The sequence below is a fragment of the Dryas octopetala genome, chromosome 1, assembly GCF_963921425.1.
Source record: "Dryas octopetala chromosome 1, drDryOcto1.1, whole genome shotgun sequence".
Classification (NCBI taxonomy): Eukaryota; Viridiplantae; Streptophyta; class Magnoliopsida; order Rosales; family Rosaceae; genus Dryas; species Dryas octopetala.
The window spans coordinates 5,575,074-5,590,162 of record NC_141366.1 but is presented as its reverse complement, the minus strand read 5'-3'; the positions used below and the strand labels follow the sequence as shown (position 1 = coordinate 5,590,162).

General features: G+C 35.7%; 2 protein-coding genes across 3 annotated transcripts; both read right to left on the bottom strand.

Annotated features, from left to right (window-relative positions):
* Positions 1–255: 255 nt before the first annotated feature.
* Positions 256–7,372, bottom strand: LOC147296899 (Apoptosis inhibitory protein 5 (API5)). 2 transcript variants are annotated; one of them, XM_086238154.1, is made up of 17 exons: positions 7,223–7,372; positions 6,994–7,101; positions 6,734–6,895; positions 6,422–6,521; positions 6,251–6,316; positions 5,391–5,488; positions 5,227–5,301; positions 4,770–4,919; positions 3,970–4,035; positions 3,821–3,886; positions 3,004–3,114; positions 2,587–2,676; positions 2,396–2,502; positions 1,852–1,966; positions 1,700–1,765; positions 1,509–1,612; positions 256–891 (listed from the first exon to the last, which is right to left on the bottom strand). In XM_086238154.1, the coding sequence occupies exons 2-17, from the start codon at positions 7,078–7,080 to the stop codon at positions 702–704; spliced, it is 1,653 nt and encodes a 550-aa protein (XP_086094280.1). In that variant the 5' UTR covers positions 7,081–7,101; positions 7,223–7,372; the 3' UTR covers positions 256–701. The 2 variants fall into 2 exon arrangements, with proteins under 2 accessions (XP_086094280.1, XP_086094289.1); XM_086238163.1 differs by having other exon boundaries at positions 7,206–7,344.
* A 710-nt stretch (positions 7,373–8,082) lies between these two features.
* On the bottom strand, positions 8,083–11,315 carry LOC147296898 (ATP synthase F1 complex assembly factor). The gene is made up of 4 exons (XM_086228722.1): positions 10,851–11,315; positions 9,898–9,977; positions 9,759–9,817; positions 8,083–8,693 (listed from the first exon to the last, which is right to left on the bottom strand). The coding sequence occupies exons 1-4, from the start codon at positions 11,148–11,150 to the stop codon at positions 8,389–8,391; spliced, it is 744 nt and encodes a 247-aa protein (XP_086084848.1). The 5' UTR covers positions 11,151–11,315; the 3' UTR covers positions 8,083–8,388.
* Positions 11,316–15,089: the final 3,774 nt, after the last annotated feature.

Sequence of the window (15,089 nt, the reverse complement as noted above, 5' to 3'; positions counted from 1 at the left end):
AAAGCAGGACCCACATTTGGCTTTTACTAGTCTCTTACATGAAGTCCTAAATGTTAACAATGTATGAATGATCTCTCTCTCTCTCTCTCTCTCTCTCTCTCTCTCTCTCTCTCTCTCTCTCTCTCTCTCTCTCTCTCTCTCTCTCTCTCGTGATACCACCTATCCCCTAACACGGGATAGGTAAGTTATTTTCTGTGTGAAAAGATTACAAATGTCAGAGCAGAATATACGAGGTCATTCATGAAAAACAAAAGAGAGAACAACATTATTTATCAGTCTCTTATAGATGTGCATGCGGTCTCACATTAAACCATAATAACAAAGTCGTACACTGATTATCAGAGTTATAAAACTACTCCTCTGGAAGCAATCTTCACTGGAATACACACACAACAGGCATGCACTAACGCATGAACGGATTCCTAAAATAGTCCTGGGCTGCTGCATTTTTTCTGATATGGATTGACAACTGAGAGCCCCAATGATTCCGAACCATTCTTCTTTGGACAAAGCTCCAGAGGAAAACAATAAGTAGTGTTAATCCACAAAGAATCTAGAGACTAATCAGCTTCCTCAATGAAACAAAACCTGTTCCTAACAGAAGAATTCAATACATCAAGTACTCATACGGTATTTCCTGTCGTGCATATCTCACAATCCTGATTTCCGAAATTTTCTCACTGCGTCATCACATACAAAGGCTATCTGTAACCCCTTCCCCTTCCACGTCCACCCCACCCCCTGCCTCTGCTCCTTGACCCACCTCTTCCACCTTGAGATAAACCTTCAAATGCTCTATTAACAAGCTGATTTTGTACACCGCCAGCTCCGCGGCCCTTCTTTGAAGCCATATTGCCAGATCCATTGGCAGCATTAGCAGGCCGTTTTCCTCTGCAACAAAAGGTTTGAACAAAATTAGAATGTCTCCTTTTCACATAGGCACAATTTCATTAGGATTGAAAATCTTGCTCGCACATGCATATTATAACTTCCCTTCAAGACTTAAAGTGCACCTCATGTGGGTGAACACTAAGGTGTTAATACTGATGATCAGAAAATGTGAAAATATTGACAAAATATTGATATTATTAAAAAAAATTCAAGAAAACAACAAATATCATGAGAGAAACAAGTTTTAAATGAAACTCCAAGAGCTGCTTATATAATCAATTTATCCATTATTTGACTGAAAGAATTTGACAAAATGAAAAACTTAGGTGCATAATGCGTTGATATGATTTAGGTATTTTGATAACACATGGAAAAATGGGCAGTGATTTTTTCTTCTCCAAGCAAAGAAAATCGAAAAAATTTCAATTTTTTGGACCTTGATAAGCACCCCCTACTGTAAGCTTAGCAGAAGCAATTTGGAAAAGATATATTATCCTAACCTCTCTTAAATTAATGAAGCGAAACTTCAGTAAAACAGAAATCAAGAGCTATTTTTGAAACTAATGAAAGTACTAATATAAAAAATAAAAGGAAACGATCAAGAGGATTTCTCTTACCCTGTGGCAGGTGTGTTAGAGGACACAGCAGGTTTTGTTGCTTCTTTCCAAGATAAGTTTATGCTCTTGTCTCCAATAAATGAAGGTGTTTTTGAATGCAATGTCTGTTTCAAAACATTTAAAGATCAGTTTGAAATTTCATATATACATGACCTTGTTCAGAATTGTCAAACACTTAAAATTCCCTTCACCTTCGTCATTGCCAATATGTTGTTGCAGGTTCGCAACCCAGTTGTAGTATTCTGCTTTTCAGTTTTCTACACATCATAAAATTATTGTTTTAAGATAATTACTATCAGAAAGAGGTCCACAAGAGACTGAAATCTCAGTAGAATTAACTCACAATGCTATCCTTTGCTTCATCAGATTTTGCAGCTGCCATCGCTTTGTTCTTTTCAGCCATTCCCTGGGTTAATTTCTTCATAGTGGCCCTAGTTAACTCCTCAACATAACTCAACCTGTGCAATCAACCATTACAATTTCAGTGACATAGGAATGCATCACTGCTAGTACTATAAACTATCTACTGGACCTTCCACTAAATTCAATCGTATGACAACTGGGCCACTTGGTACTCTTCTTTCACAGCAATCATTGCTCAGATATTAATCACTTGCAAAGTATCCAACTTTTGATCATAGACTTCTCATTAATTGGGGCCTACTACTCTCATCATAAGTAATGATAGCATGCTAAAAGCTCTCCTATTGTGTGGATTAGAGGTGGGCCTTTTAATTGAATGCAATACAAAAAGACAGTTGGCAAGGCTTGAAACTAGAACTTGACAACAATCTAACCCACCCATTCACCACCTGAGGTATTGCCCCAGTATATTGAATGCAAATTGACATACAAATGGGTTAATATAAACTCAGGGAAAAAAAAACCTCTCAGTAAATTCCTTATACTGCTCTGAAAAGTCCTCCCCAAGCCTATCTGATGGTTGCCCAGTCACTATCTTGTAACCACATAGACTGTTTGTAGCATTTGGAACCTATATAACATAGCAATCAAGTAAGTACAACGCGATATTGATTCACAGATAATTGAAAAAGGATGTAGATTGGAAACCAAAAACCTTGTAAGAAAGATGGTGAAATGTGTACAACAAGCATTCCACATAAGTGAAGTTAAACTCTTCTCCAGTCTTTCTCCGAGGCATGTGCTTCTGGAAAAAAAGATGAAAATTATTTTCAGACAAGATACGATAAAAGACAATAAAATATCTCTCAGAAAATTGTTATTTTATGCAGCCTTGAAGAGGAAGGAAAAAAAAGCCTGCTATTGTTTAAGACTGAATTCAAACATATCAATTCTAATAAGTGCTTTTAAAGGTGCAACTGAGGCGACACCTCGCACTATGCCTTCGCCTTTGAAAACATTGATTCTAATCGTGGAGGGCAATTCCAAAGGTTGGATATTCACATACATAGTCCATCTAATCATTCTGAATATATGGATTGACAACATTACCATTTAAATAAAAAAATGGTACCTTTAACAGCTGAACAACAGAAGGAAGAATCTGACGCGAATCTTGTGGTGTCGTGTAAGGAGAAATTTCTGCAAGGGCTTTAAGCAAATCTACCCTTCGTTCCACAGGAAGCTGGCAGAGAGAAACATTGTTTGAATAAACATCTTAAACAAGGTTTGGCATTAGAACAAAACACCATAAAGACGAAGCGTCATTAGAGGAGAGATATTGTCAAATATTTTATGAATGGTATATCATTTTTTATCATTAAAATGCTTGCAAGTATCATATTCCCCATATTATTTCCCTATTCCTATAGTTGATGCCTTGTTTTCATTTCTGAATCTAGTTTCCATTTCTAAGAGTCCTCATAACTAAGAGCATAAAAAGAGTAAGAAGATGCTTGAAACCTGAAAAAAAAATCTAGCTTAAAATGGAAACTAAAGGCATCAACTAATTGATTCAAGAACCCTTTAATTAATTAAGTATTTGATTCTAGAAAAAATAAAAGATGAAAAACAAAATTACGTGACCAATGCCAGCTCTTCCCCATTTCTTTTTTCTAAAGCAAGTAATACAAGCTGTTAATCTTATACCTAGTTGATAGAGGAACATAATCAATAGCAAAAGTGTGTTATCATTCCACATTTAATAGCACATTTCACATATGAATCAATAAGGTAAAAATAATGCTATTATCCCAAATTTAAATTATATACATTTCACATATAAATAAACAAAAAGTTAAACCTTACTGACTCAAAAACTTTCAAACTAATGACAAACTCAACATACAAACTAGAACATTATACCAGGACTTCGGAAGTATAGATGTTACCTTATCTGAAACAGGAAGGATGTGCTTGTTCAGATAGTTGAGGAATTTGCTGCTTGACGCACCCCTCTGTATAAGAAATATGAATAAACACAGTTGCAAAAAGGAATAAACAAAAACATAAGGAAAAATCTATGTACCAGAGGCCATACCACAACAAATGGAAGAGCCATGAACAGGCAAGATATCAACCTGTCAATATGATCTGCATCTGAAACCTGCATTCAACCATTTCATTGTAAAGTTGTACAAAGCACCATAATGATTAAAGCATTATATTGTTCTAAGATATGGACTATCATTTTCATCAGCCCCACTTTTGTTTTCTTCTGGCCTAATAAAGTACAAACAAACTTTCAGCCCTACAAACTTTGCACTATAAGAAATGACAAGACAATGCAGTATTCATTATAACTTGAAATAATGTGCTAAATCAAACTTTCAGCCCTACACACATACTTATTGTTATACTTCCTGATACTGTCCTGATAAAGATGCATCTCAAGCTTTCCATGAACACAATGCATATCTTGAAAAACTAAACCTCTCAGACTTCCACTGTTCCCCATCACCAAAACCACCCATTTTAATGGTTTGATAGGGGGATCTTTCTCATAAGGAAGCTCCAAGTCTGAAACTTCCTAAAAAGTATTTGAACAAAAGATCTACTATACTATGCCCCATTAAAACCTGAGGGGAAAAACCAAGTTACAGGTTTGATTGAGATCTTGGGCCTAAGATATAAATAAGTAGGCACGCATCAATGCATTACACTTAGGAAAGATAAATAAATGCAAACATCTTATGGTATTAACTCATCCATTTAAGTAGTAACATTACAAAGCATTAGTTCCACTGCTCTGCATTACCCACTGCCAGTATATTTTGCATAGTAGACTTGCTCAGAAGCTACAATTTATCATTAAATCAACACAGTAGAACAAGCACTTACATTGAATTGGGCATCTAAATCAGCTTGTCCTTCAATAATTCCAATAAGTTCTTTCATGCGTTCTGGAGGAGCTCTCTCCCCAAATATGCTCAAACTTTTTAAGAAGTCCATAAACATCCTAAATTCTGCCCCAGTTACATCTTCCAAACTCTGCAGTTGAACTCAATTATGTTAGTAATACATCTTACAACCTTACAACAGAATAGAAAAATAAAATTGAAGAGATCATAGCTTTAAATACACATGATTTTTGTTGGGCTAAAGGAAACAAGAGTAGGGGAAGAGGACCTTGTATCAGTTGAATAAATAGAGTTGGCAAAGCAATACAAAAGATTGACAGGATGCCACACTCACAAAAGTCTAGGCAATTTCTAGACTTTTAGAGGTACTTAAGCAGGTTCCAAACCTCTAAAATGCACATAAAAATAAATGAAACATCATGATTCTAAAAGCATACCTTTTTTATCAAGTCAGTAATATGCCTTTCCATTTCCTCCTGAGGCTTCAAAAGTTCAGCTTTGATAGGAAATACCTACAATTGTGATCATTTAACCTCCAGTTATCATAAAGAGATTCATGTTAAACAACCATATTGAAAATTACACAAAGTTCCCTTCTCACCTTGTCTCTAATAAAGCTTAAAACCTTCTCACGAATGAATTCATCTGTGCTTGGTTCATCAACACTCCCAATGTTCTTGAATAAGGATGTCAAAGAAGCTGCACATACAAGACAACTGGGTTTATTATGAAAGAGATAGATGTTTCATAGATTCAAGATGTATCAGGGGATAATATGGAGGCTAGAAGAATGGATTAATTTATACCAGCATCCATTGGGAAGCATTAAAATGTCTCATTCTTTATACTAAAATGTCCTTAAAATAAAATAAACTCTAATATAAAGTAAGACACAATGAATAAAATAAACACTTCTAATCTTCCCAGTCAAACTCACGTTAGAAATGAACACAATATAAATGACCCTTCTTCAAGTTTAGTGTAAAAGTTCAATCTCACTTGTGTTAGTTGGACAGGATAACCATGCCTACTTAGCCAGCTTGTAAACAAACTGATAGTAAAAGATAAGCCTATTGCAGGCAACATCTTCAGCTTAGGAAAGAATGATCCAGAATGCAAATTAGGCTACCAGCTTGAAATAAGCTCTTTAAGTTCTCACAACAAAAATGATATTCATCATTTTTCTTAAAACAATTCTGGCAACAGAATTCTTATAGGATGCTCTTGAATAAGACAAATGATGCTTGTATATCCTCCACAACATCATCATGTGCTTTTATTAATTTCATTATGATTATAAACTATGTACATATTATGTGTATATGTTTGTAGATATACATATTTACTTATGGATATAAATTTTGTCTTAAATCTGAAGATACATAGCTTATACCCAAATTCTTCCATAACATAATATTTAACCATACCCTTTCAGTTAATTTGGAGACAACACAAATTTACCTTTCACATCCTGCCTCAAAAGGGCCATAAGTGCTTTATGCACAGCATCACGCTCCACAAATTCCTCTAAACATAATCAACAGAGCCCAACATCAGATGCATATAACACAATCAATATACTCTCAAAATCACAACCCCAAAAAAATAATAATAATAATAATAATAGTATACCAGCTGCAAGGATTTGCACAAGAATATCTACAATCTTCACAATATGCTCAGGTGTGTCCTTGCAGAAAAGAGGAAGCCCCCGGATGGCTTGCACTCGAACCTGCACATTACATTAATGACCAAAAGTAAGCTTCAACTATCGCACAATGAACTAATTTAACGACACAATCATGTGTTATAGGAAATTATCAACACAATAATAACAAGAATTCCTTAAAAAATACCACAAGTTTCCAGTTACCAAATATAGCAGTGATATTATGCAATGCAATAAATACATGTATTTATGTGTGAGTGCAAATATTGACTGACCCCGAGCTCTTCTTCTTCAATCAAATCAAAGTGAGTATCCATGGCAGGCCCCGAAAGGTCAGGGAAGAACTTGAAGAACCTAGGAATAAGCTGCGCAGCCAACTGCTTGGCCTTGATGCTCGTCTTGGCCGCATCGATAATCCCCTGGTAGTCCTTCATATTCTAAAATACAAAGAAAAATCCCAAAAAAATTAGAATCCAAAACCCTAGGATAAAAATTACGAGAAAAACGAACATGGAAAGATGAGAAATGGGTTGACCTGGGACTTGTCCTTGGACTCATTGAGTCGCTCGCCGAACTCGTAGAGCTTCTCGATGTACTTGGCCTCGTCGGAGGGGTCTGTCATTGGGCACTTCTGGCTCCGAAGCTGAGCGAAATTTGGAACAAAAAATTGAATTATTATAATACAAAGGTATTAGAGAATATTTCATAGTATTATTTTGGAATTGAAAAGGGCTTTCGGGGCCGTACAGGTTCTATTTACTTACTGGCTTTTGGGAGTGAGAGTGAGTGAGAGAGATAGAAACTGAAGAAGGAGAAGAATTAGAAGAAGGAGAAGTTGCCGAGAGAGGGTTTGATAGGCAAGGAAAAAGAGGGAGCTTCTCTAGGAGTCTATGCCTTTTACTCTCTATCTTCTTCAAAAGCCAAACGACGCCGTCTCTGGTGGATTTTCAACTTGTATTGGGCCTCATGATCTTTTTTTGTTTTAAGGCCTGAAGGACCTCGTGATCTCTTCTCAAAAAAAAAAAAAAAAGGACCTCGTGATCTAGTAACGATGATATTTCACAATTCACAAATAAATCATATGCTACAAATTCAAAAAAAAAGAAAAAAAAAAAAAAGACTCATTAGCATGTAATCGTACATTATACGAGTCTAATAGTTGTCGGAGGTAGTCTAGTTAGAAGAATTATAGAATTTGCCCCGCTACACTCAAATTTAATTCTTCTCCTCAAAATAAAAAAAATCGTACATTATATAATTTTAAGTGAATTTATAGGGTTTTTTTTTTATTTGTGAATTTATAGGTCTTTAAGAAAACAAAAAGAAAATCCCATGTCACATTCAATGGTTTAATGTATAAAATTTCACCAAATAAGCTCAAAAGTGAGAAATAGCCTCTAATATGCTCAATGTGCACCTTATTTTGAATGCCAAGGCTCAATAGTCCAAGCACTACTTATCAGCTATTTATTTCTTCTTCTCGAGGAATAAGACCACTAACATTTTACTTGAAGATTTTATATTAATGTTGGACAAACATGAGAAGAGCTGAGGAGGGAGGATTAGGACATTGAGATGCGGAATTTTCCCTCCAACTTGCAGAGAAACATTTTACACAAAAGACTGAAGATATAACATTATGATTCTCATTAACATCTCAAGCTCACTCTTTATAACTGCAAATAATTAACCCACATGAAAAAAGAAAAAACAGAATCTTCAGGGCACAACTCTATGAAATATGCTAGTCCCGTATGGGAAGTGTATCCCTCCCTGTTTCTGTCTAATTTTTTGAATACATTTAACATGAGGTAGGATGAAACTCTCACAAGTATAACGCCCCCTTGCTAATTTAACAAAGTTAACTCTCCTTTATTGACAAGGCTTCTGTCCATGCTATTAAGCCAAAATTCCTTTCTGCTGGGAGAAATCACAAATTCGGCATTTCCAATGCTTGCAAGACATCCTTGAACTCAAAATCATGTGTTTGCTTGTTGAACAGTTCAACCAACTTATATCTCATATCATTCAAATAAAAGGATTGGGTGGTCTCCAGAAGCCATTTTGCCTCTGAGTCACTGAGCTTGCTGGGGAGTACGACATCGCCTCGGATGAGCACCATGTCCTTGCTTTGTGCAAATTCATTATAATAAGTTACAGTGAAGTAGGGAGCAGCTTGAGTTCCCCTTGCCTTGTAATCTTCAAGGCCAGTGAAAAGCATGTGTGGCATCTGTACTGCAAGAAGGTTTTGAATGAAAAATTCCATTAATTAAGAAACAATAAGTCATAATCCAATTGTTTAATTCTTAATAAACAAAAACGTTTTTTCTGACTCTTTAGTTTTACACTCTTATGAATCCTGTTTTATTTATATGGTACAACCTTCAATAAATTTAAACTGAAAAGAAAATTCACTATTTTTTTGCAAACGAAGGCATTGCAAAATGCCCCCATCCTGGGAGGTTCCATCTGCGAGGCTTACTTAGCTCCTTGATAACATCAAATAACAGAATATATAACTCTGACATATTAAAGACACAACACAAGCAAGTTTAGGTATTGGCTGCCTCCCATTAGGGGTCCCATAATTGTGCTACTGTGCATTATGGCTTTGACACGAGCATTTCCACAGTTCAGTAGCAAACTAAGATGTATTAAAGTTATCACTAGAAAGGGTAGTATATTGATGTAGGACAGGCGCAACCAAACCTTCCAAAAGCCATAGCTGTTAGAAGAGGTGCAACCTAATCCTATAAATCACCCAAGACCAGACTCGAGAGCGCACTCTCCAGGACTACCCGTTTGGGCTTCCGCCCTTACGGACTGGCCCAGGTCTCCACGGGACCTGGAACCATAGAGGCCCACCCTCAGGCCCGAGCAATGCTTCCGCATCATTCTCCCACTCTCAGGGAAAATCCCCCTCTTCAGGGCGCACCCAAGGGGACTCGAACACAAGACCTCCTGCTCTGATACCAACTGATGTAGGACAGGCACAACCAATCCTCCCAAAAGCCATAGCTGTTAGAAGAGGCGCAACCTAATCCTATAAATCACCTAGGACCAGACTCGAGAGCACACTCTCCACTCTCCAGGACTAAAATAGATCTTAATAGTACCTGAAGCATAGGTGACTCCGATTGTGCGTAATCAATTATCTTGATGTATGCACTTGTATAGATAGTTTCCCACACAATATTAATTTAGAAGAACATGGGAAAATTTGCTTAGCAAACAATCAACTTCTCTATCATGTACTGTGCACAGTTATAAAAGATAAAAGCCAATAAATAGAGACCAAACCTTGAGCAAACATTGTGGTATAACCACCTCCTTTCCACAAAGGAATGACAAAATACCGGCTGCCAGGATAGACAAATTAAACCAACAAAAAGAGGAAAGAAGAAAAACAAGGAGGACAAGCATCACATAAATGGATTACCAATCTGTTGCTCTGTGCTCCAACAGGTGATATAGTTTTGCTTGCATGGATACACCAATATGACCTCTTCCCAAGTGATACTGATATAACACAACCCCTCCCAAAAGTAAATAACAATAGAAAATAATATGCCAGGTCAAACAATGTTAGTTGAATCAATGAGTAACACGCTGATTGTATGATAAGCAACAACTTTCCTAAACCTACATGCAAAATGGCTTCAGATATTCACGGGGATCATACAAGAGACAGGTAGTGGGAAAGAATTTGTTCACTAAAGAATTTCTTCACATGGTACTTATTCAGTTATTCAATCTGCTTTTCAGATAGATTGGCTTGCTCCGCAAAACACATTTCAATCTTTGGCTGCCGGAGTTAAAATGGTTCATAACTTACACATAGGAAAATGATCTTAATTTCTCAACCTGGTAACAGTAAATTTAGTTCTTGAAGATATAATGAAAATTGGGGTAGAAAGAGACTTTAACATGTGGCCTCAAGCAGCAAACAGCTCAGACATGACACATAAATGGTCATAGGAAGGAAGCATCAAGAATATTTATTTGCTCCTCACTAAGGTAAGCTTCCATTTTCAGATACATATTCATTTCATATAATGATTTTCTTATTCATATTAAGGGACAGGCTAGATATAAGAAACAGCAGTGGCTCAACTGGCACATAGTGTGAACTTGAAAACTTTGAAAGAGTGAAACTTAAAGCTATAACAAAACTAGACCTTACAGTGACAAGTATTGAGCAGCTTTTATAATCAATCTTTTTTACCACTTCAACCAATGTAGCAAATGAAACAAGCTTCTGCAACAATCTAATTAACCAAAAGAAAAACGAATCAATCTACCAAAACCCATTTCAAAATATCACAAATAGAATAAACTTTCACAGTAAAATGTTCACTTAGAGGCATGGAGAAGTAAAGAACTGAGGCTTACATCGTCCCAAGCTGAAGCTATGTCCTCGGGTGATCGATCCTTAACCCTCTCAACATCAATAATGGACTCCAACGGCTTAGGCTTCAAGGGCGTGAACCCAGTAGCAAAACTTGAAGTCCTGAAGAAACCAAGCGAACCCCATTTCAGAAAACAACCCGGAAACGATTCCTGTTGTGGGTTGCGATGATTTTGTTGCACGGTCAAAGTAGTGAAGGAGTGTTTGTGTACAGCACGAGTAGATGAAGCATGGGTGGTGAGGTTTGAAGCTGATAAGGTTACGATCCTTGAGACTCTTCGCATTTTGGAAAATTTTGAAGGTGTTTGAAGTGAGGTGCTAATCGGGGATTGTGAGTCACTGCTGGTAAGCTAGCAACTGAGAACGTTCAGGAATGTAATCAGACACCGGCGGATCGAGGAATGCAGAGAGCGAAGCCGTGAAGGGCATTTGGAAGTGGGTAATAGAGATTTGGGCCCAAGAGTCTGAAAGAGATGCAAAGGATTTACATGTTTCAGGAGTGGCAGTTGATGGGCCGACAAGTTAGGGAGTATAAGCCCAAGTATGCCCACGAGGGTAATTCCCCATAGTTTTGCTTTCTAATCCCCACAACAAATTTTTACTGAATATTCCAATTTTGCCCTCAGAAGCGGCAGTGCAGGGGTTCGGCCGTTCGGGTTCGGGTTCTGGTGGGGGTGGCTGCTGGGTTTTTTTTTTCCCTTCTTTTGATTTTTTATTCTTTTTTTGTTTTTTAATCTAAGTTGGGACTTGGGGCAAATTAGAAAGGTTGTGGAAAAACTTTTAGAGATTTTTAGATTTAAGCTCAAATAGTATAATGACTATTAGATTTAACCCAAGAGCTTTTGGTTTTCGATGTGGGTAAATAATGGAAATCAATTAAGAATCTATAAATTTAGACATTTATTACTTTTAATTTTGATAGTAAATAAAAATATTAAAAAACAAGCATTTACATAGTCGTACCATGTTTCTAAGTTATATAATCACGAATAATGCTATACTTACCACATTTCTTATACCACATTCTTATACCATCTCACGTGTCATTACTTTATTGGACAGAGTTTTTCTTTTTATTTTTGGGTTTTTCTTTTTATTTTTTAGTATCCAATGTATGAATGCCATGTAAGTTGCCACATAAGGTGGTATGAAATTATAGTATAAAAATGTGGTATATCTAGCACTACTGTATAATCACAATCTTTTTACATAGTTGTGCAATGCAACAATAGACCATAAAACAAGCATAATTATATTAATTTCATTACCTAATCTATAGGTAACAAAGCCTTTACTTGTCTAACATCCCCATATACAAACTCACCCAATCTCCAACCTTAAACCATTATTGTTCTTTCTCAACTTCCTCATAAGGTATACAAATCGACAAAAAAATCATAACATTTCATTAAGTATCTAAAGAACATCATCTAACACACTCCAAATAGTCATCTAAACTCTATACTCAACTCCACTAAAAAATCAACCTCCTTATGAGGTGTATAAACCAAATGTATCTCCACCCAAAAAAGGTATATAAACTCAAAAGTACAAATTATCATCACTTCTAACTCAGGTAAAAGAGGATAGAAGAATAAGAAACTTTTACATCAGGTCAAATAAATAAGAAGAAGATACATTTGGCTCAAGTAAAGAAAAAGATGAAATAATAAGAAGATACATTTTGCTCATGTTAAAATTAAAAAAGGTAAGAACAAGAAGGGGACGTAAAAAAGAAGAAAATTATACCTCTAAATTAGGACAAAAAAATAAAATAAAATAAGAAGATGGAAGATGAAACAAGAAGAAAGAATAAGAAAACGATTAAAGAAGAAGGATGAGAATTTTATTTACCTTGTTATCATAAGTTCTAATAAAAATATACAAACACATAGATGCATATATGTAAGAACATTCAAAATTCAAAATTACAACTTGAAATGAAAAAAATTTAATTGTCATAATCATAATTGTTAATTAACAATTACTTAAAATATGTTATTCATTAATTTAATATTAAAAGTTACTATTTGAAAACATAAGGGCAATATAAGGTTGTTGAGTAATAGGGTGACTCGTCAAAATCTATAAAAAGAAAGTAATTCAACGTGACATCAATCAAAATGGGTTTAAATTGAAAGTGAAAAACCCTTAAATTTTGTTCAAAGTCATGTAAACCTTTTGGACTTATTTCTAATTAATTCAAAAATCTATAGAAAGTAAGTAATTCAACATGACATTAATCAAAATGAGTTTAAATTGAAAGTGAAAAACCCTTAAATTTTGTTCAAAGTCATGTATACCGGACTTATTTCTAATTAATTCAAAAGTTTAATGTGGGGTTTAGAAAGTAGACTATGGGGTTCTTTTAGAATTGCCCATTTGTTACATGTTGCTCTGCTCCAGTTCATGGCCTAGAGCTATATGCCTATACGCACCTTAAGCAGTTGTAAGATGACATGGTTAACAATTGTTATACTGCATATTATTATTTTTTTAAATACCTTTTTTCTAACAATTTAAAAATAAAAATAAAAAATTCTTGTTAATGGTTAAAATTAACACAAAGAAGGATGTTTTCCTCAATCAAATTGGAGGAGCTCTTCCAACCCCCTCTCATAGATGTATGTTCTTTTTTGTTTTTTCATTTAATTAGGAATTAATTTTTTATTTATTTACAACGAAAATACAAAAAATGACATGCTCTCGTGAGAGAGGATTGCCAGAACTTAGGGAAGTATTGTTCTAAAATTAATGAGGATAACATTTCCCCTGAAGTGGTAAGAGTACATAGAAAAGAGAAAAATGTCAGGGAAAAAGCTGCTGTAAGTAAGTTGCCATTGTCTTGTTCCATAAGTACACAAACTTCATTAGTTTTAATCCTGTTTAGCATAATAAATAAGTTGGTACTCGGTGGGCAACTCGGACTCTGAGCCTCAGCCAGCCACTGGCCACAAGCCCACAACACCATGCTTGTATGTTTGAGTTTGACCTCAAAGCCTGCAGGTTTCAAAAGCTGAAAAGCAAAAACAAGGAGAGGGTTTAGTGAATGAAGTAATGCAAAGCATAATAAGCATTAAGCATTAGGTTGTGGGCTGGTGCCAAATTGACAAAATAAACTACAATAATGCACTTGATGTAACGGTATCTCAATTGGGCAAGATGGGTTCACCAAATTTGTCCCTTTACTCTATCTGGAGAATTATGATCAGTGATGACCATGAGTCTTTTTCTTCTTCTATTTTCTTTTTCTCGTGGTATCAGTATCACCAATTAACCATCATTAATCCGCTGGGCTCCCACTTCAATTTTACCTTTTAGCCTTTGGCTGCTTTCCCTTCTCTTTTTCAGGTCCATAAAGATGGTCCACAGCTTTTACTGTACTCACAAGTCACAACAAAAAGCTTGCATTTATTAAGACTGGCCTAAATGGGCAAGTGAATAAGCTGTTCTTCATAAGAAAGAATATGAAAACAAATGGGTCTGACCAAATAGCTTTAAAAGCAATATATGTGTAGAAGGGAATTCATGATATGGTATATGGTCCCCCATTGCACATGCTCTACAATAAAGAATTCATCAGGTTTGGGTGGTCAGTGGGTTGGGGACCCTCTACCCAAGTACCCAACATCAGCTGCTCAACCTCTGAATCACTGAGCTTGTAGTAAGTGTTCAATGGCACTGCTTGTTAATTTGCCCCTAATCTGTTTATAAATTTCCAAATTTCAATACCATTAGAAGCTGGCCAGCTATTTCAGACTGATTAAGTTATATAAGGTCTATATCTAAGAAAAAAAAGGTGGTTAGACAATAATTGGCTAATCTGGTGCTCAATCAAGAATGATTGAGGATCACATATATATACCCGTGAATGATTCTATATTATTATTAAGCATCTGGACCTATACATAATAGCCACTCTAGTACTCTACCATCAAATCAAACTATATATTCTACTAAGCTAGCTATGTGATGTGGGGGATCCACTTGTGTAAATTCCATACTTTGAAAGCCTCAAAGGGACTGACTGAGACTGCTTTCCTTTTGGCCTTTATAAATTAGACCTTCATGTGTTTCCACTTCACTGGGCTTCACGGGTCCTGATTCTCTTTATTTTTTCAACAAGGCATGCAATTTGTCCCCAACAAACTTGATTCCACACCCAGTCTTCAGTTTAATATATATTCTGCTGACCCACTATTGCATTCTTTGTCCTAAACTGT